The 23,254-nt window shown below is 51.4% G+C and overlaps 1 protein-coding gene across 1 annotated transcript in view; it reads right to left on the bottom strand.

The window, feature by feature from the left end:
* Nucleotides 1-1,479: 1,479 nt before the first annotated feature.
* The window catches only part of nectin1b (nectin cell adhesion molecule 1b), a 630,230-nt gene continuing 608,455 nt past the window's right edge, over nucleotides 1,480-23,254 (bottom strand). The window contains exon 11 of the mRNA XM_085967690.1: nucleotides 1,480-2,749. Within this exon, the coding sequence (XP_085823816.1) occupies nucleotides 2,735-2,749 (15 nt within the window). The 3' untranslated portion in view covers nucleotides 1,480-2,734. The remainder of the gene's footprint in view (nucleotides 2,750-23,254) is intronic.

A 23,254-nucleotide genomic window follows, 5' to 3' on the forward strand; every position in this document is an offset into this window, starting at 1 on the left:
CTCTATCAGGTCACCTCTAAGTCTTCTCTTTTCTAAAGAAAAAAGACCCAACCTGTTCAATCATTCCCAACAGCTGTAATCTCTCGATTAGGGTAGACAGCAAAAAACTATTTCCTCTGGTGGGGGGAGTCCAGAACAAGGGGGTGTAACCTTAAAATTAGAGCCAGGCCGTTCAGGGGTGATGTCAGGAAGCACTTCTTCACACAAAGGGTAGTGGAAATCTGGAACTCTCTCCCCCAAAAAGCTGTTGAGGCTGGGGGTCAATTGAAAATGTCAAGACTGAGATTGCTAAGATTTTTTTCGGTAATTGTATTAAGGGTTACGGAACCAAGACAGGTAGATACAGATCAGCCATGATCCCATTGAATGGTGGAACAGGCTTGAGGGGCTGAACGGCCTCCTCCTGTTCCTAGAAGCAGCAGGTAAGTCAGCATCTGTCAAAGATGGGCCAATGTTTCTGGTAAAACACTTCGGGGGAGAAACTCGGTTGGTAGCGCCACCGATTAACGCCTAAAGAGGCTGAGAAGTGGGGCGCTAGCCAATTTCCGGGCGGCCACAGGGTGCCTAGTGCCTCACCCCATATTGACCATGCATTTAGCGCCGGCGCAAACTCGTAGCGCCCGCTCATGGGCGCAGGCAGATTATGACGTCATTTCAGTGTGCAGCGCCTTTTGGGCGCCCCGGACCGGAAATTCAGTGGCGCCCCCCTCCGTAGCGCCTGGTGCTATTAGTGACAGCTTACAGGGAACCTTACCCAATCACTCTCGGCCTGGGGGGGCGTTATTTAAAGGGGACTGGTGTGGTTTAAAAACGGCAGCCATTTCTGGAGCACAGCTTCCTCGAGAGCTACAAAGAGTTGCTGAGCTGCACACCAAGAGCCATTTGACCACTGAGCCAGCGCAGGCAGACGATCTTCAGCCTTCTGACCATCACCTTGCTGTTGGTGAGCCTTAACAATGGGGAACCTTCCTGTGGGCACTTATTATGGGGGCTGCATTGGAGGGGAACGTCCTGCTGCTGAATCATCTGGAAAGGGCACTGAGATGCTGGGAGAGGGGGGCGGGCATGGCCAGACGGAGGAGGACCAACAGACGTTGCCACAGCAGACCTTACGCTGGCAGGGTTTTCCGACAGCAGTTTTCCTACATGAACATGTCGGAGGAGCAGTGTGTCAGAAGGCTGCGATTTAGAAAGGAGGTGGTGACTGAGCTGTGCCAGCTGCTTCAGCCACATCTGCAGCCTCAGATAAGGTGCAGGACATCTCTATTGGTGGCTGAGAAGATGCCTGCTGGCCTGAATTTCTACGCGAGCGGCTCTTCTCAGGCTGCGCGTCAGAGGCTGATCAGAAGTAGCTTCTAGGCCCCTCTCACGGAATGCTTGCTGCCATTCCAAGAACAGGAATGGAACCGGTCTGATACCCCCAAGCCTGTGAAGGGTAAGATGCATGTAAATAGCAGGCATAGCCATTGTAAATGAAGAAAGTGTTTCATTACACAAAATGTGATTCCTTCAAACATGAGAAAGCTATGGCAACAGAAAGCAAAACTAATACACTGACACATAACTGCCTCTCACACCCGGGAGACTGTCCAAAACATAAATCACATTCCGACCATCTTCCTTGGCCTTGATTCCACTGCGCCAACCAAAGCATCCAATGCCCCATCAGTGAGGCGTTCCGCCCTCTGCCTCACCCTTTCCATGTCTTGCTAGGCTGGTGCGCCACAGGTAGGCTCCCACCGCTTTGAAGGCCTACAAGGCAGTGAGTGTGTCTGGTGATGCCAATTGACCTGCCCCTTTAAGAGCTGGCCGACGCCAGTGTGTCTCAGGGAAAGTGATTATTGACAGCACCTGCGCTGCGCCCCGCCGCCGCTAAATTGGATTGCGCCGCCGGGTTAGCGCCTTAAGAGCCTCGTGCAACGCCTGATTTAGTGCCGCAATCACCCTCAGGGGCGCAACGACCCAATATCGTGCCAGGTGGTGCTAAATCGCGACTGGCGCTAGGCTTTGCGCTTCGCCAGAACTAGCGCCCCAAACGGGGCTATACCCAATTTCTCCCCCTTCATCAGAACTGGAAACGGAATATTGAGCAAGCATTTTAGTAGAGTTAAGAGAAAAGAAAGAGGGGAAGGAAGAAGCGATGATTGCAATCGCAGGGAGGCAGTTAATGGGTCGACTGTCCTGCAAACCTCTTAATACTGACACAGGAAATTGTTAGATGTTAGAAAAGATCATCTCAGTGAGGCAATGAAAAGACAAAAGCCAAGACAGGGAGTGAATAGCAAAACAAACAATGACAACTTGTATTTATATAGCGCCTTTAACATAGTAAAACGTCCCACGGCGCTTCACAGGAGCGATTATCAGACAAAATTTGACACCGAGCCACGTGAGGAGATATTAGGACAATGGTAGGTTTTAATTAACGTGTCTCAAAGGAGAGAGAGGCAGAGAGGTTTAGGGAGGGAATTCCAGAGCTTGGGGCCCAGGCAGCTGGCCCTTCACTCACTCGCCCCTTCGCTTCCTGGCTTTCTTTCTTCAGCTTTAAAGCAGACGGCTGTAGCAAGCTCACTGACTCGCACAACAACCGAAAGAATGCTCGTTCCCACTCCAACTCCTGTAAAGACTCTGTTCCCCATTTCCCACTTTCTCCGAACTCTCATGTCTCCACTTTCAGCACCAGGTTTTCTTTTACTTCATCCGAGGTTCCCCCTCCAGAGCGGTTGGCTGGGACTCATTTCTTCCGCTTCTGTCAAACCCAAGAAAACACAAATGGGAAATAAACCAGAAAAATGCACATCAGGTCTGCCAGTGTGTACCTGAAATAGAAAAGCGCAGGGCGATACATCACAGGAGACCTTTCAGAACAAAAGCAAAACACTGCGGATGCTGGAAATCTGAACTAAAAACTGAAAATGCTGGCAATACTCAGCAGGTCAGAGAGAAACAGAATTAACGTTTCAGGTCGATGACCTTTCACCAGAACCGGAAGAAGTTAGAGATGTAACAGATTTTTAAGCAAGTGAAGGGGCAGCGAAAGGCGGGAGGAGAGGAAAGAACAAAAGGGAAGGTCTGTGATAGGGTGGAAGGCAGGAGAGATTAAATGACTAAAGGTGTCAGGAATGACCCAGGTTCTGCCTTGCCTCACCACCAGAGGGCACCATGAACTCTTAATTGTTTCCTTCTTTCTTCCTAATCGCACTCACCTGTGCATGGTTATATGCCTGCTATTTAAGTGGTGCTTAGTTTTATGTCCGGTGCTCAGTCTTGAGTTTCATACTGCCTTGTGATCCTCTTGCCGGCCTGCTAGCCTGTATCTGTGCTGTTGTTATTTTGTTTGTTTCTAGTAAAGCCTATCTTTGTGTTTGCAACCTATCCTCTGCCTGAGTTTGCCTTCCTGCAGTTGGGTTCACCCAGTGCCACTCGTCACAGCAAGACTGAGCCAAACATGGACTCAGCAGAGAGGGACCAATGGCCACGACGAGTCTTTGAACATCTACAACTGATCTTGGATGAACTGCGGTGCTTCGCCACGTCGTTCTCCCGAAGCCAGAAACAGCTGGAGGCCCTCGTCATTGCTTTCCATCAGAGCCAGAGTCAGGCGACCCAAGCTACTCCAGCATCATTACCCGCTCCTTCGGTTTCGCTTCCCCCTCTGAAAGAACCCCGATTACCTGCACCCGAGCGCTATGACGGGAACCCGGGAGGATGTCGAGGCTTTCTAACCCAGTGTTCCCTGGCTTTCAAGTTGCAAGGTTCATTGTTTCCCACTGACCGTTCCCGAGTAGCCTACATCGTTTCGCTACTCACCGGCAAAGCACTTACCTGGGCTACGGCCGTCTGGGAACAGCAAACTCCGGCATGTTCAAACTACCAACTTTTCACTGAGGAAATGAGAAGGGTCTTTGATCATCCTGTCAGTGGGAGAGAGGCATCTAACAAACTGCTTTGGCTTCACCAGGGGGCTCGTAGCGTTGCGGACTTCGCCATTGAGTTTCGCACTCTCGCGGCGGAGAGCCAATGGAATTCAGAGGCGCTCATCGCCACTTTTCGCCACGGTCTCACGGATGAAATCAAGGACGAACTGGCTTCCAGAGATTCGGTGAGTGATTTGGAGTCTCTCTTTGATATGTCCATTCGAGTGGATAATCGTCTCCGTGAGAGGCGAAGAGAACGCCGCTCCTTTTTCACCCCACTTCCGGAAACAAGAGCCTTCCCTGCTTCAAAGCCATCCGAGAGCCTCCGAGCCATCCCGAGTCCATCTTTGACTGCTCCAGAGGAGCCCATGCAGTTGGGAGTAGCTCGACTCTCGCAGCCTGAACGTGATCGCCGAATGAGAGAGGGATCTTGCCTCTATTGTGGGGAACCGGGCCACTTTCGCTCTTCTTGTCCAGAGTTGGTGGGAAAAGCCAGGGCTCGTCCAGGACGGAGGGACCTGAGATGAGCGTAACCATCCCTCCCGGTCCCACTGTTTCTAGGGTCCTGCTGGCATCTTCCCTTTTCTGGGGCAATCAACAACATGATCTTAAGGCCCTGGTGGATTCTGGGGCCGATGGTAACTTCATGGATCTGGGTTTAGCTAAACAGCTCAAGATTCCCCTGACCCATCCAGATCACCCCCTCACTGTTATCGCCCTGGATGGAAGACCCCTGGGCTCCGGAACTATTCACCATCTTACTGCCCCCCTGTGTTTGGGCGTGGAAGGACAACATTTCGAGACCATCCAATTCTCCCTTATCCACTCTCCTGAGTTTCCATTAGTTCTGGGTTACCCTTGGTTGGCCTGCCATAATCCACGCATGGATTGGGCCGCCGGCCGGCTTACAGATTGGGGCTCCGCCTGCCACACCACCTGTCTTCACTCCAAGCCTCCTTCCCAGCCCCAGGAGCCCCCATCTCACTCTGAATTGTCCCGAGTGCCTCCCAAGTATGAAGATTTAAGAGAGGTTTTTAGTAAGGTTCGAGCCACATCACTTCCCCCTCATAGGCCATATGACTGTGCCATTGACCTCCTGCCTGGGACATGCCCACCTAGGGGTAGGATCTTCTCTCTTTCTGCTCCAGAGACCGCCGCCATGGAGGATTACATCCGTGATGCCCTCGCCACTGGCTTCATCCGTCCGTCCACCTCTCCTGCTGGTGCCAGTTTTTTCTTCGTGCCCCTGCATCGACTACCGTGGCCTTAACAAGATTACTATAAAGAACCGTTATCCTCTTCCGCTCATGTCGACGGCCTTCGAGCTACTACAGGGAGCCACAGTCTTCACAAAATTGGATCTCCGCAACGCCTACAACCTCACCCGTGTCCGTGAAGGGGACGAGTGGAAGACGGCATTCAACACACCTACTGGGCACTATGAGAACCTGATCATGCCCTTTGGATTGACCAACGCCCCTGCTGTGTTCCAGGCGCTCATCAACGACGTCCTCCGAGACATGCTGAATCGCTTTGTCTTTGTCTACCTGGATGACATTCTCATATTTTCTCCAAAACTCTTCACGATCATGTCCAGCATGTAAGGCAAGTCCTGCAATGTCTGCTTAACAACCTCTTGTTTGTCAAGGCTGAGAAGTGTGAGTTTCACGTTTCCACGGTTTCATTCCTGGGCTTCATCATCTCCAGCGGCAATATCCAAATGGACCCTGGCAAGACCCAAGCTGTCCGAGATTGGCCACCACCCACCTCTCTCAAACAGGTGCAACGCTTCTTGGGGTTTGCTAATTTCTATCGGAGATTCATCAGGCACTTCGGCACCATTGCTGCCCCTCTCAACGCCCTCACCAAAACCGCTTCCACCCGGTTCAGTTGGTCTGCTGAGGCTGCGCAGGCTTTCGAGGATCTCAAGCGGCGCTTCACGTCTGCTCCTATCCTCGTGATTCCGGATCCCTCACTCCCCTTCATTGTCGAGGTGGATGCCTCTGATATAGGAGTGGGTGCCGTTTTGTCCCAGCGGTCTAATGGCAACAAACTGCACCCTTGCGCCTTCTTTTCTCGCCGACTCACTCCTGCAGAGCGAAACTATGATATTGGAAACAGGGAACTACTAGCAGTTAAGTTGGCACTGGAGGAGTGGAGACATTGGTTGGAGGGGTCTAAACACCCGTTCATTGTCTGGACAGACCATAAGAATCTGGCCTATATCCAGGAGGCCAAATGGCTTAACTCCCATCAAGCTCGCTGGGCACTGTTTTTCAATCATTTCGACTTTGTCCTGTCACATCGTCCAGGATCCAAGAATCTCAAGCCTGATGCTCTCTCCAGGCAGTTTGATCCACCTGAGCGGGAGAGACAACCAGAACCTATTCTTCCAACTTCTCGAATTGTAGCACCGGTTCACTGGGGGATTGAGACGCTGGTCAGAAAGGCACAACAGAGGGAGGCAGACCCTGGCAATGGCCCACCAGGTCGCCTTTTTGTTCCCAACACGGCACGCTCACAAGTTCTGCAGTGGGGGCATTCGTCTCGACTCACCGGTCATCCAGGCACATCCAGGACGCTGGAGTTTCTTCGCAGAAGGTTCTGGTGGCCCACCATGGAGAGGGACGTAAAGGCGTTCGTGGCAGCTTGTGCTACTTGTGCACGAAACAAGAACCCTCAATCCCACCCCCAGGGTTTGCTGCATCCTCTCCCCATTCCCACCCGCCCCTGGTCACACCTCTCTGTGGATTTCATCACAGACCTTCCACCATCTCAAGGCAACACTGTCATTCTGGTCATCGTGGATCGCTTCTCCAAAGCCTGTCGCTTTCTGCCCTTGCCCAAGCTTCCCTCAGCCCAAGAGACAGCCGAGCTCATGGTCCAGCATGTTTTCAGGTTGTTCGGTTTGCCTCTTGACATCGTCTCTGACCATGGTCCACAATTCGCCTCCCAGTTTTGGACAGCTTCCTATAAGCTCATTGGAGCTACTGTCAGCCTTTCCTCGGGTTTCCACCCTCAGTCTAACAGTCAAACGGAACGGATCAATCAAGACCTGGAGACGACCCTGAGGTGTCTCGTGTCCGCTAACCCTGCGACCTGGAGCCGTCACATCATCTGGGCTGAGTACGCGCACAACACCTTGCACTGCTCCTCCACAGGAATATCGGCATTCGAGTGCCAGTTCGGTTTTCAGCCTCCACTGTTCCAGGAGCAGCAGCTCGAGGTGGGGGTTCCCTCCATGGAGAAGTTTGTCCAGCGCTGTCGACGGACCTGGAGGAGAGCGCGGCTGGCTTTACAACGAGCTTCTCGGCAACGCCGGATCCAGGCCAACAAGCGGCGCAGACCGGCTCCTTCATTCCGTCCTGGTCAGAGGGTCTGGCTTTCTACTCAGGATCTCCCGCTATGGGTGGAGTCCCGCAAGCTGGCGCCCCGTTTCATCGGTCCCTTCATGGTGTTGAGGAAGGTCAACCCGGTGTCCTACCGTCTCCAGCTGCCTCGCTCCATGCAGATTCATCCCACCTTCCACGTCTCCTGGCTCCGGCCAGTGGCCATCAGTTCCCTGGCGCCCGCCTTGAGGCCTCCCCCTGCTCCCCGCATCATTGACGGCCAGCCTGCCTACACGGTCCGTTGCCTGATAGACTCTCGCCGGGTTCGCGGGGGCCTCCAGTTCCTGGTGGACTGGGAGGGATATGGTCTGGAGGAACGCTCCTGGGTCCCGGACCGGAACATCCTGGATCGCGACTTGGTGCAGGGCTTTCTTCGTCGTCACCATGGACCTTCTGGGGGCACGTCGGGGGCCATTCCTAGGGGGGGGGGTTCATGTCAGGAATGACCCAGGTTCTGCCTCGCCTCGCCACCAGAGGGCACCATGAACTCTTAATTGTCTCCTTCTTTCTTCCTAATCGTACTCACCTGTGCATGGTTATATGCCTGTTATTTAAGTGGTGCTTAGTTTTATGTCCGGTGCTCAGTCTTGAGTTTCATACTGCCCTGTGATCCTCTTGCCGGCCTGCTAGCCTCTATCTGTGCTGTTGTTATTTTGTTTGTTTCTAGTAAAGTCTATCTTTGTGTTTGCAACCTATCCTCTGCCTGAGTTTGCCTTCCTGCAGTTGGGTTCACCCAGTGCCACTCGTCACAAAAGGTATGATGGTATGAGGTAAAAGGGGGAGGTAATGAGACAATTAAAGAAACAAAAGATGGGTCTGTGCGAGAAAATGGAGCAGTGGTTATGGTTTGAAATTGTTGAGCTCTATGTTGAGTCCAGAAGGCTGTAAAGTGCCTAATCGAAAGATGAGGTGCTGTTCCTTGAGCTTACGTTGAGCTTCATTGGAACAGTGTAAAAGGCCGAGGACAAACGGGTCAGAGTGGGAGTGGAGCGGAGAATTAAAGTGGCAGGTGACTGGTGGCTTGGGGTCACGCTTGCGGACTGAACGGAAAAACATCTTGCAGAACCTTTGACAAAGAGTCCCACCCGAAACGTGAATCTGTTTTTTCTGTCAGGTGCTGGTGGATCTGTGGTATATTTCCAACAACAACTTGCATTTAAATAGTGCCTTTAACGCAATAAAACGTCCCAAGGCGCTTCACAGGAGCGATTATCAAACAAGATTTGACACCGAGCCACATAAGGTGATATTAGGACAGCTTGGTCAGAGAGGTAGGTTTTAAGGAGTGTCTTAAAGGAGGAGCGAGAGGCGGAGAGGTTTAGGGAGGGAATTCCAGAGCTTAGGGCCCCGCCAATGGTGGTGAGTAAATTGGGGATGCGCAAGAGGCCAGAATTGGAGGAACGCTGTGATCTCGGAGGGTTGTGGAGCTGAAGGAGATTACAGAGATAGAGGGAATGAGGACATGGGGGATTTGAAAACAAGGATGAGAATTTTAAAATTAATGCGTTGCTGGACTGGGAGCCAATGTAGGTCAGCGAGCACAGGGGTGATGGGTGAACGGGACTGGGTGTGAGTTAGGACACTGGGCAGTGAGCACAGGGGTGATGGGTGAATGGGACTGGGTGTGAGTCGGGACACGGGTCAGCGAGCACAGGGGTGATGGGTGAACGGGACTGGGTGTGAGTTAGGACACGGGGCAGTGAGCACAGGGGGTGATGGGTGAACGGGACTGGGTGTGAGTTAGGACACGGGTCAGCGAGCACAGGGGTGATGGGCGAACGGGACTGGGTGCGAGTCGGGACACGGGTCAGCGAGCACAGGGGTGATGGGTGAATGGGACTGGGTGCGAGTTAGGACACAGGTCAGCGAGCACGGGGGTGATGGGTGAACGGGATTGGGTGCGAGTCGGGGCACAGGGGTGATGGGTGAACGGGACTGGGTGCGAGTTAGGACATGGGGCAGTGAGTACGGGGGGTGATGGGTGAACGGGACTGGGTGCGAGTTGGGACATGGGGCAGTGAGCACAGGGGGTGATGGGTGAACGGGACTGGGTGTGAGTTAGGACACGGGGCAGTGAGCACAGGGGTGATGGGTGAACGGGACTGGGTGTGAGTTCGGACATGGGGCAGTGAGCACAGGGGGTGATGGGTGAACGGGACCTGGTGCGAGTCGGGGCACGGGTCAGCGAGCACAGGGGTGATGGGTGAACGGGACTGGGTGCGAGTCGGGACACGGGTCAGCGAGCACAGGGGTGATGGGTGAATGGGACTGGGTGCGAGTTAGGACACGGGCAGTGAGCACAGGGGGGGTGATGGGTGAACGGGACTGGGTGCGAGTTGGGACACGGGGCAGTGAGCACAGGGGGTGATGGGTGAACGGGATTGGGTGCGAGTCGGGACACGGGCAGTGAGCACAGGGGTGATGGGTGAACGGGACTGGGTGTGAGTTAGGACACGGGGCAGTGAGCACGGGGTGATGGGTGAACGGGACTGGGTGTGAGTTAGGACACGGGGCAGTGAGCACGGGGTGATGGGTGAATGGGACTGGGTGTGAGTTAGGACACGGGGCAGTGAGCACAGGGGTGATGGGTGAACGGGACTGGGTGTGAGTTAGGACACGGGGCAGTGAGCACAGGGGGTGATGGGTGAACGGGACTGGGTGCGAGTTAGGACACGGGGCAGTGAGCACAGGGGTGATGGGTGAACGGGACTGGGTGTGAGTTAGGACACGGGGCAGTGAGCACGGGGTGATGGGTGAATGGGACTGGGTGCGAGTTAGGACACGGGGCAGTGAGCACAGGGGCGATGGGTGAACGGGACTGGGTGTGAGTTAGGACACGGGGCAGTGAGCACAGGGGGTGATGGGTGAACGGGACTGGGTGCGAGTTAGGACACGGGGCAGTGAGCACAGGGGTGATGGGTGAACGGGACTGGGTGCCAGTTAGGACACGGGGCAGCAGAGTTTTGAAGACCTCAAGTTTACGGAGGGTGGAAGATGGGAGGCCGGTCAGAAGAGCATTGGAACTGTCAAATCTAGAGGTGACAAAGGCGTGGATGAGAGTTTCGGTGGCAGATGAGCTGAGGCAGGAGTGGAGTCGATCGATGTTATTGAGTTAGAAGTTGGCAGTCTTGGTGATGAAGTAGATATGTGATCGGAAGCTCCCCTCAGGGTCAAATATGACGCCAAGGTTGCGAATGGTCTGGTTCAACCTCAGACAGTTGCCAGGGAGAGGGATGGAGTCGGTGGCTGGAGTCGGTGGCTAAGGAATGGAGATTGTGTTGGGGACCAAAGACAATGGCTTCAGTGTCAGCCGTGGCTCAGTGGGTGGCGCCCTTGCCTCTGAGTCAGAAGGTTGTGAGTTAAAGTCCCACTCCAGGGACTTGAGCACAAAAATCTATGCTGACACTCCAGTGCGGTACTGAGGGAGTGCTGCACTGTCGGAGGTGCCGCCTTTCAGATGAGATGTTAAACCGAGGCTCTATCTGCCCTCTCAGGTGGACGTAAAAGATCCCATGGCATTATTTCGAGGAAGAGCAGGGGAGTTATCCCTGGTGTCCTGGCCAATGTTTAGCCCTCAATCAATATTACTAAAAACAGATTATCTGGTCATTATCACATTGCTGTGACTCCACCTCAAAAAGTACTTCATTGGCTGTAAAGCGCTTTGGGACGTCCGGTGGTCGTGAAAGGCGCTATAGAAATGCAAGTCTTTCTTTCTTTCCCAATATTTAGTTGGAGGAAATTTCTGCTCATCCCGGACTGGATGTCGGACAAGCAGTGTGACAAATCAGAGATAGTGGAGGGGTCGAGAGAGGTGGTGGTGAGACAGCTGAGTGTTGTCAGCGTACATGTGGAAACCGATGGCGTGATTTTGGATGATGTCGCCAGGGAGCAGCATGAGAAACAGCATTTTGGGTGATGTTTAGTCGCTACACAGGAGGCAGGCAGATTGCAGTCACCCTTTCCTTATCAGCACTTTACAGAGAGGCATCGGTCCCAAGGGGTAACCAGAAGCCCCGTATCACACATCTGTGCTCAGCTCCTCTGAATCACCAGGTCCAGAGACAGTTGCCTTAATCTGCAACCAGCTGATGTATTTCCCAAACTCGTTTCAATGACACTGATGAACTCTCCTTCATTCTAAACAAGGTGAAGTACACGCACTAACCAGATAAAGCTCAGCCCAAACACCCTGGGACTGTGTGAGTGATGTTTGGGGATGACTGATTTATAATGGATGGATCATCCAGCAGTTTGTGTTGTGTGATATTTCCAACAGTCAGTTCTATCCCAAGAAACGTTGCACAGTTTTAGGTTAAAATATTCACAGTGGCCGTGTTCTACCCCGTCTGTCAATCAACTACTCTGTCTAGGCAACAGCACCCCCACCCCCTTACCCCAGGGGGGCTGTGAGTCCAGCGTTGCTCCAACCTTCTCCCTGCAGGTTGTTCCCTGGTTCTCTCCTTATACCAAGGGTCTTCCATTGGGGAGATTCCCACCTCCAGAAGTGGGAATCAAGTTCTCAAATGCTTTGAGTTACAACAATGAGACCTGCAGGAGTCTGAGTGCCGATAATAGGAGGAGATGAGTTTGGAGGGGAACACCCATATCGACGTTCCTTCATCATCGCTGGGTCAAAATCCTGGAACTCCCCGACTAACAGCACTGTGGGAGCACCATCACCACACGGACTGCAGCGGTTCAAGAAGGCGGCTCACCACCACCCTCTCAAGGGCAATTAAGGATGAGCAATAAATACTGGCCTTGCCAGCGACACCCAGATCCCATGAATGAATAAAAAAAATAATGAATTTTTAAGGTGTCTGTCAAGTTGGTTGAATTTCCTATCATCTCAACCAGAGGCTGTTTGTTTCTGATTTCCCATTGTAATGAATGCAGAATGTGAGCCACAACAACACTCTGTCCTCATTAGCTCTCCTAACCCCCTCTCGCCCAACGAGAATGGTGCATGGGAGGGGTTTAAGATTAGGCCGTATCCACTTACCTGAGGTCCTGTGTAATGGGGACATGTCTCAGGGTCCCAACCCCAGCGAGAGCCTCTGTTTATTTGTTTGCATGTTTATTAAATCAGATGATAAGTGATGGAGTGGCTGGAAATAATTACAGTGTAAACCATTCCCACACAAATGGTGCTCTGTTTACCCAGCAGATCTGGGATATAACCAGTCTCTTCAGGCTAATGAAATTTAAAATTCTCTTCTGCAACTGTGAAACTCCTAATAATGTTACTTTATAGTCAGTTGGCCATAAGAGCGGGTCTGGCACAGACGTGATGGGCCGAATGGCCTCCTTCTGTGCTGCTCTATTCTATGATTTATCCTACAGATTATCCTCGCTGCTTCTAACTGAACCCCAAATCAGGAATTTGCAATTAGAAAGTAAGAGCTGGAAGCATCAGTGAGGGCCAGAAACAGCTGGAAACACCAGCGCACAGGTGACAGGCAGCAAACGGCCCAGCGTCACCTTGGGTTTGGAAGCAGATTGTGTGGCGCTCCCGTGCTCTGTGACATCAGTTGGGTCCTTCAGTCACTGATGTTTCCAGCTGTTAGGATCCTTGTTCGCCCTGTGATCTGCCCCAAGAATGTTCCGGAATCTGAGAGGCGCTCAGAGCTCCCTGTTGGACCAGAGTAGCATTTCCAAATCCAGTACTAACAACAACAACTTGCATTTATTTATACAGCGCCTTTAACATACATGTACATGTACAGCAGGCAGCTCAAAGCACTGGAGAGGTACCACCAACGCTGCCTCCGCAAGATCCTGCAAATCCACTGGCAGGATAGGCGCACCAACGTCAGTGTTCTTGCTCAGGCCAACATCCCCAGCATCGAAGCTCTGACCACGCTCAATCAGCTCCGATGGACGGGTCACATTGTCCGTGTGATGAAATATGCCATTCATCACTCATCTGTATTCTCTGTGTGATTGTGCCTGTGACTGTGGTTTAGTTTCAGTTTCCTCACCTTGTATTGTATTGTGTGTAGGGCTCCGCCCATACCTGGCCCCTATGTAAGCAGGCTCAGCGTTCCTCACATCCAGTACTGCAGACCTCTGGATGGAAGACACCTCTCCACTGTGTGTTACCTTCTAAGTTAATAAAAGCCTTGTTTTGTTCCGCTAACATTGAGTCTCGGATTTATTGAGGCACATCAGTCCGCATGCCCGATACGAGACTCCCAAAACAAGCGCTCTACTCGGAGCTCCGACACGACAAGAGAGCCCCAGGTGGGCAGAGGAAACGCTTCAAGGACATCCTTAAAGCCTCCTTGAAAAAGTGCAACATCCCCACCGACACCTGGGAATTCCTGGCCCAAGACCGCACAAAGTGGAGGAGAAGCATCCGGGAAGGCGCCGAACACCTCGAGTCTCTTCGCCGGGAGCAAGCGGAAGCCAAGCGCAAACAACGTCAACCCAAGCACCCCACCCACCCGCCCCTTCAACCAACGTCTGCCCCACCTGTGACAGAGACTGTAGGTCCCGCATTGGACTCATCAGTCACCTGAGAACTCATTTTTAATGTGGAAGCAAGTCATCCTCGGTTCCGAGGGACTGCCTAAGAAGAAGAAGTAAAACGTCCCGCGGTGCTTCACAGAAGCGTAAATCAAACAAAATTTGCCACCTAGCCACATAAGGAGGTATTAGGACAGGTGACCAAAGGCTTGGTCAAAGAGGTAGATTTTAAGGAGTGTCTTAAAGGAGAAGAGAGAGGTGGAGAGGTTTAGGGAGGGAATTCCAGAGCTTAGGACCGAGACAGCTGAAGGCACGGCCGCCAATGGTGGAGCGATGAAAATCGGGGATGCGCATGAGGCCAGAATTGGAGGAGCGCAGATATCTCGGAGGGCTGTAGAGCTGGAGGAGATTATAGAGATAGGGAGGGGGCGAGGCCATGGAGGGATTTGAAAACAAGGATGAGAGTTTTTAAATCGAGGCATTGCCAGACCAGGAACCGATGTAGGTCAGCGAGCACAGTGGGTGATGGGTGAACGGAACTTGGTGCGAGTTATAGACTAATGAATAAGGTCAGAGAATGCGGAGTCAGGGGATAAGTAGCAGAATGGATTGCTGGCTGGCTTTAAGACAGAAAGCAGAGAGTGGGAGTAAAGGGTAGCTATTCACAGTGGCAGAAGGTGGGTAGTGGTGTTCCACAAGGATCAGTGCTGGGACCACTGCTGTTCACAATTTACATTAACAATTTAGACTTTGAAATCAAAAACACAATTTCTAAATTTGCGGATGATACCAAATTGGGGGCGGGAAGATAGTCAATACTGAGGAGGACTGCAATAAATAACAGGTTAATAAACTTGCAGAATGGGCAAATAATTGGCAAATGAAGTACAACACAGACAAATGTGAGGTATGGGCCCAGAAATTCAGGTCGGAGGCTTCCCGTGGGTGCAAGCCCCCGACCTGCACTTACCTAGCGCGCCGGCCGTTGAGCTGTGGGCACGCGTGGGATTCCGATCCTGGGCCTCCTCCAACTGCCAGCGCGCAGTGCTTGCGTATCCCAGGGGCGCAGTTAGTTCGATGCGTCCCCTGGGATCACGTGGGCCATGGGGAGCCAATCGGAGCAGGGAATGCTCCATTCATAAGTTTGACAGGAAGAGCTATCAAAACTTATAAATACTACGGGCCCCAAAACATCACTAAATCTTCAAATAAATTTAAAAAGAACATCACATTTTTAAAATAAACTATAAATTACATGAAATAACTATTTTAAACAATAATTTAAATTTTTGAAAAAAATAATTTTATTTTCTAACGGGGCTAAAAATAAACTTACCTTGCTTTAAAGTATTTAAAAATAATAAACCTGTGGAAAAAATGTTTTAATTTTAATTAATTCACCACTTACCTTGTAAAAAGCAGGCCTTACGCCTGCTTTTTAAATGTGTAAATTCTGGAGACTTACCTTCCCGGGAAAACCTGCAAAAATAACGCAAGTTCGATGCGCACGCGCTGCCTCTCCCACACATGCGTTCGACCTCTTAACCCTTGCTTTCAGGGGAACGAAAGTGCCGGTTTCCCGCGCATGCGCAGTGCATGCAGGAAACCAGCACTTCCATTGGGCTTACGGGTGAGTACCCTGTGCGTACTCACCCGTGGAGACCCGAATTTCTGGGCCATTACATTTTGGTAGGAAGAATATCACTTGGAGGGTGTGAGTCTAGGTGGGGTAGAAGAACAATTGGATCTCGGAGTACAAATACACAAATCATTAAAAGTTGCACCACAGGTTAGCAAGGCCATAAAAAAAGCAAACCAAGAACTAGGGTTTATTTCAAGAGGGACAGAATTGAAAAGTAGGGAAGTTATGCTAAACCTGTATTGAACCTTGGTTGGACCACACTTGGAGTACTGCGTACAGTTCTGGTCGCCATAGTATAAAAATGATATAGAGGCACTGGAGAGGATGCAGAGAAGATTTACAAGGATGATAACAGAAATGTGAGGGTATACATATCAGGAAAGGATGAACAGGCTGGGTCTCTTTTCTCTTGAAAAAAGGCTGAGGGGTGACCTAATAGAGGTCTTTAAAATTATGTAAAGTTTTGATAGAGTGGATACAGAGAGAATGTTTCCACTTGTGGGGAAGAGCATAACTAAAGGCCATAAATATAAGATAGTCACCAAGAAATCCAATAGTGAATTCAGGATACATTTCTTTACCCAGAGAGTGGTGAGAATGTGGAACTCGCTACCATAGGGAGTGGTTGAAGCGAATAGTATAGATGCATTTAAGGGGCGGCTAGACAAGCATATGAGGGAGAAGGAATAGAGGGTTCTGCTGATGGATTTAGATGAGGAAAGACAGAGGAGGCTCGAGTGGAGCATAAACGCCGGCATGGACTGGTTGAGCCGAATGGCCTGTTTCTGTGCCGTATATCCTATGTAATTCTATGTAGTTAAGATACGGGCAGCAGATGTTTGGATAAGCACCAGTTTACGGAGGGTGGAAGATGGGAGGCCGGCCAGGAGTGCATTGGAATTGTCAAGTCTGAAGGTAACAAAAGCATGGATGAGGGATTCAGCAGCAGATGAGCCGAGACAGGGTTGGAGTCGGGCGATGTTATGGAGCTGGAAGTAGGCGGTCTTGGTGGTCGGTAGCTCATCTCGGGGTCAAATATGACAGCAAGATTACAAACGATCAGGCTGTGCTTCAGACAGTTGCCACGGAGAGGGCTGGAAATGGTGGTCCTGCCCCTGATTGCTGTCCAGTGACCCCTGGGCTAGGGAGGGGTGATACCAGCCAGGGGTTCCTGTCCCTATCCTGCTGGACAGTGTGTGCGAATAGCAGGTAAGGACAGGATTGGGCTGCACCGTGACGCTGTATGGTCGAATTGCCTGCCACCGCTCAGTGTCTAGAGTCACACTCGGAAAACGACTGCTTGGGCCTGAGACTGGATGGGTGGAGGGGAACAGATGCCTCCTGTGGCACTGGTTCTCCTGTAGGAGTCAGCACGGTCAAGATCAAAGGGAAGAAACCTGCCAAAGGATTTTGAATTCCTAGATGGCAGTGAGTTAAACGAATCTGACATCAGAATCAGGGAATTAGCTTCTGCAATTCCATTCAAAATGTCATCATTATGTTAATTCTGAGACAAGGAGATGAAAGGACTGAGATTGACTTTGAAGTTCTTCCAGTGAGAGAGGCAGAAACTCACGGGCACACTGCGCACCTTCAAGGCCTAAAAACCAGCAACACAAAGCACATTTATTGAATATCTTTTTAACTAAGAGTTAATTACAGTTTTATTAATGTATTTTATGCCCATTCTGTTGTTTTTGTTAATTTAATTCCTCTCAACATTTTGACTTTCTCCTTCTTCTTAGGCAGTCCCTCTGAACTGAGGATGACTTGCTTCCACATTAAAAATGAGTTCTCAGGTGACTGATGAGTCCAATGCGGGACCTACAGTCTCTGTCACAGGTGGGGCAGACGGTGGTTGAAGGGGCGGGTGGGGTGGGGTGCTTGGGTTGACGTGCGCTGCTTGCGCTTGGCTTCCGCTTGCTCCCGGCGAAGAGACTCGAGGTGTTCGGCGCCTTCCCAGATGCTTCTCCTCCACTTTGTGCGGTCTTGGGCCAGGGATTCCCAGGTGTCGGTGGGGATGTTACACTTTTTCAAGGAGGCTTTGAGGGTGTCCTTGAAGCGTTTCCTCTGCCCACCTGGGGCTCTCTTGCCATGCTGGAGCTCAGAGTAGAGTGCTTGTTTTGCGAGTCTCGTATCGGGCATGTGGACAATGTGACCCATCCATCGGAGCTGATCGAGCGTGGTCAAAGCTTGGATGTTAGCCTGAGCAAGAACACTGACGTTGGTGCACTTATCCTGCCAATGGATTTGCAGGATCTTGCGGAGGCAGCGTTGGCGGTACCTCTCCAGTGCTTTGAGGTGCCTGCTGTACATGGTCCATGTCTATGAGGCATACAGCAGGGCGGGTATCACTGCTGCTCTGTAGACCATGATCTTAGTGCCGGGTTTGAGGTCCTGGTCTTCAAACACTCTCTTCCTCAGGCGACCGAAGGCTGCACTGGCACACTGAAGGCGGTGTTGGACTTAGTTGTCGACATCTGCCCTTGTTGACAGTAGGCTCCCGAGGTATGGAAAGTGGTCCACGTTGTCCAAGGCCTTGTCGTGGATTTTGATAATCGGGGTGCAGTAATGTGTGGCGGGGGCAGGTTGGTAGAGGACGTTTGTCTTACGGATGTTTAGTGTAAGGCCCATGCTCTCGTACGCTTCGGTGAAGGTGTTGACAATGGTTTGGAGTTCGACCTCCGAGTGAGAGCAGACGCAAGCGTCATCTGCATATTGTAATTCGATGACAAAGGATGAGATGACCTTGGATCTGGACTGGAGGCGACGGAGGTTGAACAGTTTCCCGTTTGTTCTGTAAATTAGCTCCACTCCAGTGGGGAGCTTACTGAGGGTGGCATAGTGGTTAGCACTGTTGCCTCACAGCGCCAGAGACCCGGGTTCGAATCCGGCCTCGGGCGACTGTCTGTGTGGAGTTTGCACATTCTCCCCGTGTTTGCGTGAGTTTTCTCCGGGTGCTCCGGTTTCCTCCCACAGTCCAAAGATGTGCAGGTTAGGTTGATTGGCTATGATAAATTGACCCTTAGTGTTAGGGGGATTAAATACGTGGGGTTACAGGGATAGGGTGGGATATGTGTTGGTGTAGGGGTTACGGGGATCGGGTGGGATATGTGCCGGTGCAGGCTCGATGGGCCGAAATGGCCTCTATCTGCACTGTGGGGTTTCTGTGTGATTTCTGTGTGTGAGATGGAGCATTGCAGCAAGGAAGATCGAGAAGAGCTTGTTTACTCAATTGTTTATTGTAGAATAATGTTAAATATTATCTGGGGCATCGATCACAGGCATCCATGGGGAGCATGGGTTGGGGTCAGGGGTTGGGGGGTCACACTTTGGGGAGTTTAGGTTGGGGCGTGTTACATCAAGTTTACAGCACAGAAACAGGCCATTTGTTCCAACTGGTCCGTGCCGGTGTTTATGCTCCACTCGAGCCTCCTCCCACCCTCCTTCATCTCACCCTATCAGCATCTCCTTCGATTCCTTTCTCCCTCATGTGTTTGTCCAGCTTAAATGTATCTATGATATTCATCTCAACCACTCCCTGTGGTAGCGAGTTCCACATTCTCACCACTCTCTGGGTAAAGAAGTTCCTCCTGAATTCCCTATTGGATTTATTGGTTCTGGTATTATCCTTGTAAATCTTTCTTCAGTGCCTCGATATCCTTTTTATAGTAGGAAGACCAGAGCTGTGTACAATACTCCAAGTGTGGTCTAACCAAGGTTCGATACAAGTTTAACATAACTTCTCTGCTTTTTAATTCTATCTAGAGATGAGCCCCAATGCCAGGTGTGCTTTTTTATGGTCTTATTAACCTGCGTTGCTATTAGTGATTTGTGAATCTGTGCCCCCGACCCCTCAGATAAATAGGTTATATAAACACGGACTCTCAGCCTTGGAAGGAACGTGAATGAGAGGGAACGTCATAGAGGGAATAGAGAGGGTTGATCCTGAGCACCATTTCAAGTTAAGTCACGATTACAGCACAGGGGGACTCGGGAACAAATTGATGAAAGGCAAGTTCAGGACTGACATCAGGAAACATGCCTTCACACCAAGAGTGATCAACAGCTTCAATTGTGTGCTGGCCTCCCATCCTCCATTCTCTCTCGCCCTTAGTCTATCCCACACAAAGTCCCCACTTGTCATTCACACCCCCCCCCACCACCCCCCAAACCCTGTCCTTGCTGAACCTACACTGACTCCCAGTCCCCACATTTAAAATTCTTGCTCTTGTCTTTAAAACTTTTCAAGGCCTCACCTCTCCCTATCTCTGTAACCTCCTCCAGCACCACACCTCGTCCACAGCCCCAGTCCGACCTCTTGTGCCTCCTCTCTTCCCTTTGTTGCTGGGTCCTAGTCTCTGGAATTCTCTCCCTAAACCCTCCCACCTCCAAAACCCTTCCTGAAACCCACCTCTGACCCAGTATTGCTTCTCCCTGCTCCCCTTCCTCCACTCAGCGCACAATTTCCCGCGCCTCTGTGAAGCACCTTGGCATGTTTATGTGGGGTTATATAAATGCAAGTTGTTGTAGTGGGGGGGCAAAAACTCTCGAGTGATCCAGGAGGCAGTTAGATGGTGTGGTGGGGAGGTGGGGGTGGGGTGGCAGGGGTGGTGGCGGGGGTGGCAGGGGTGGTGGCGGGGCGGGGGTGGGGTGGCAGGGGTGGTGGCGGGGGTGGGGAGGCGGGGGTGGGGGCGGGGGTGGGAGTGGGGTGGCGGGGGTGGGGTGGCGGGGGTGGGGGCGGGGGGGCGGGGGTGGGGAGGCAGGGGTGGTGGCGGGGGTGGGAGTGGGGTGGCGGGGGTGGGGGTGGGGTGGCAGGGGTGGGGGTGGGAGTGGGGTGGCGGGGGTGGGGGTGGGAGTGGGGTGGCGGGGGTGGGGTGGCGGGGGTGGGGTGGCAGGGGTGGTGGCGGGGGTGGGGGTGGGAGTGGGGAGGCAGGGGCGGGGGTGGGAGTGGGGAGGCGGGGGTGGGGGTGGGGGGGTGGAGATTGTAGGTGTCTATGGAAGGATGAGCTTGATTGGCCCCACCTGTAATATCTTTCTGCTCGTTAATGCAGCAAAATAACACAGTAACCCGGTCAGTCACTGGTGGGTGAGAGTGTCAGCTGTGTCTCAGTGGGTAGCCTTTGAGTCAGAAGTGCCTCTTCAGAGACTTGAGCACATAATCTAGACTAACATTCCCAGTGCAATGCTGAGGGAGTGCTGCACTGTCGGAGGTGCCGTCTTTCGGTTAAACCGAGGCCCCGTCTGCTCTCTCAGGTGGACATAAAAGATCCCACGGACACTATTTGAAAGAAGAGCAGGGGGAGTTCTCCCTGGTGTCCTGGGCCAATATTTATCCCTCAACCAACATCACTAAAACAGATTATCTGGTCATTATCACATTGCTGTTTGTGGGAGCTTGCTGTGCGCAAATTGGCTGCCGCGTTTCCTACATTACAACAGTGACTCCACTTCAAAATGTACTTCATTGGCTGTAAAGCACTTTGGGACGTCCTGAGGTCGTGAAAGGTGCTGTAGAAATACAAGTCTTTATTCTATTACCTTAAACTTAATAAAATGTTAACCAGGTCAATGACTGGAGCTCGAGGTACCTTCAGGCTTTCTTTGGAGGAACACTGTGGACTTCATTGTGCCGCTTGAATCAAATTGGAAGTCAGGATGAGCAGCTGTCAATCAATCCCAGTGATATCTCACAGGTACATAAGAACATAATAAATAGGAGCAGGAATAGGCCACTTGGCCCCTCGAGCCTGCTCTGCCATTCAATAAGATCATGGCTGATCTTGGGCTCAAAGCCACTTCCCTGCCCGCTCCCCATAACCCTTCACTCCCTTATCTTGCAAAAATCTGTCTATCTCCACCTTAAATGTATTTAACGACCCAGCCTCCACAGCTCTCTGGGGCAGAGAATTCCACAGATTTACGACCCTCTGAGATAAGAAATTCCTCCTCATCATAGTTCTGAAACTATGCCCCCGAGTTCTAGATTTCCCCACGAGGGGAAACATCCTCTCTGCATCTACTCTGTCGAGCCCCCTCAGTATCTTATGGGGGAAAAATTCAGTTGTTTGCGCCTCCCGTTAGCGCCTTAAGAGGGCGCTAATGGGGCACAAAGCAACTAGCGCCTGGACGCGGCGATGTTTGCGCCGCTCGCGAAATTAACTAGACATTTTGCAGCGGCGTTAAACACTGCCGCCACGATTTCTTGCGCCAGCATATCGTGACGTCAGTCGAGTGCGCAACGCCCCGGTAGCACCCCGGACCGGATATTGAGTGGCGCCCCCTGCCTTACCGCCTGCTGCTAGCAACGACAGGTTGAGGGGAGCGTTTTGCAGTCAGAAAGGGACTAGGGGAGCGCTATTTAAAGGCGACCGCTTCCTGCCTTTTTTTGTTGGTGGCATTTGTGCACCACGCATTCTGAGAGACAGAGAGAGAGACTTCTGGAGAGAGTCAACGCTGTGTGAAGGAGTTTTGGGTACTGAGCAGCACTTTGCAGGTTCATTTTGATTTGCCCTTCCTTGTATCTATTTAGAAGAGACTGTGGGGGCTGCACTCTGAGCTCTTTCCCTGGGTCTCTCCATTGTTCTTTCCAGCAGATTTGATGTACAAGTCTCTCCAGGCCGAGACTCAAGGCTGCAATGAGCAGGATGTGGATGGAGAGCAAGAGCGACCCTCCCCTTTAAGATAAAAACAGAAAATGTTGGAGAAACTCAGCAGGTCAAGCAGCATCTATGAAGAGAGAAACAGAGTTAACGTTTCAGGTCGATGACCATTCGTCAGAACTCCCCTTTAAGAAGTGGCCGGTGCCGGTGTGTCTGTGTTCCATTGCTGACTGACATCACATGAGCTTCGCCAGCGCTGTGAGGTAGCGCCTCGCTCCTCGGCTTTTGCGCCTTAAGACAGATGTGAAGCGCCTGAGTTAGCGCTCCAATCACATCCAGGGGCAATAAAAGCCAAGTTTGCTGTCAGAGGCGATAATTAGCGCCAGGCGCTAAACTTTGCGCACGGCCAATAATGGCGCCCCAAATGGGGTGATAGCAAATTTTTCCCCCTGTATGTTTCAATAAGATCACCTCTCATTCTTCTAAATTCCAGTAAGTATAGGCCCAGCCTGCTCAACCTTTCCTCATAAGTCAAACCCCTCATCTCTGGAATTAACCTCGTGAATTATCTCTGAACTGCCTCCAATGAAAGTATATCCTTCCTTAAATAAGGAGACCAAAACTGTACGCAGTACTCCAGGTGTGGTCTCACCAATACCCTGTACAGTTGTAGCAGGACTTCCCTGCTTTTATACTCCAACCCCCTTGAAATAAAGGCCAATATTCCATTTGCCTTTTTGATTACTTGCTGTACCTGCATGCTAACTTTTTGTGTTACATGCACAAGGACCCCCAGGTCCCTCTGAACTGTAGCATTTTGTAATCTCTCTTCATTTAAATAATAGGCTGCTTTTTTATTTTTCCTTACCTTGCACTTTCCCACATTATACTCCATCTGCCAAATGTTTGCCCACTCACTTAGCCTGCCTATATCCCTTTGCAGATCCTTTGAGTCCTCTGCACAACTTGCTTTCCCACCCATCTTTGTATCATCCATAAACTTGGCTACATTACACTCGGTCCCTTCATCCAAGTCATTACTGTAGATTGTAAATAGTTGAGGCCCCAGCACCGATCCCTGTGGCACCCCACTAGTTACCACTTGCCAACCGGAAAATGACCCATTTATCCCGAGTCTCTGCTTTCTGTTAGTTTGCCAATTCTCTATCCATGCTAATATATTACCCCCAATTCCGTGAGCTCTTATCTTATGCAGTAACCTTTTATGTGGCA

This window comes from Somniosus microcephalus, chromosome 26 (genome assembly GCF_052327205.1).
Source record: "Somniosus microcephalus isolate GS21.2 chromosome 26, FLI_Smic_1.0, whole genome shotgun sequence".
Lineage (NCBI taxonomy): Eukaryota > Metazoa > Chordata > Chondrichthyes > Squaliformes > Somniosidae > Somniosus > Somniosus microcephalus.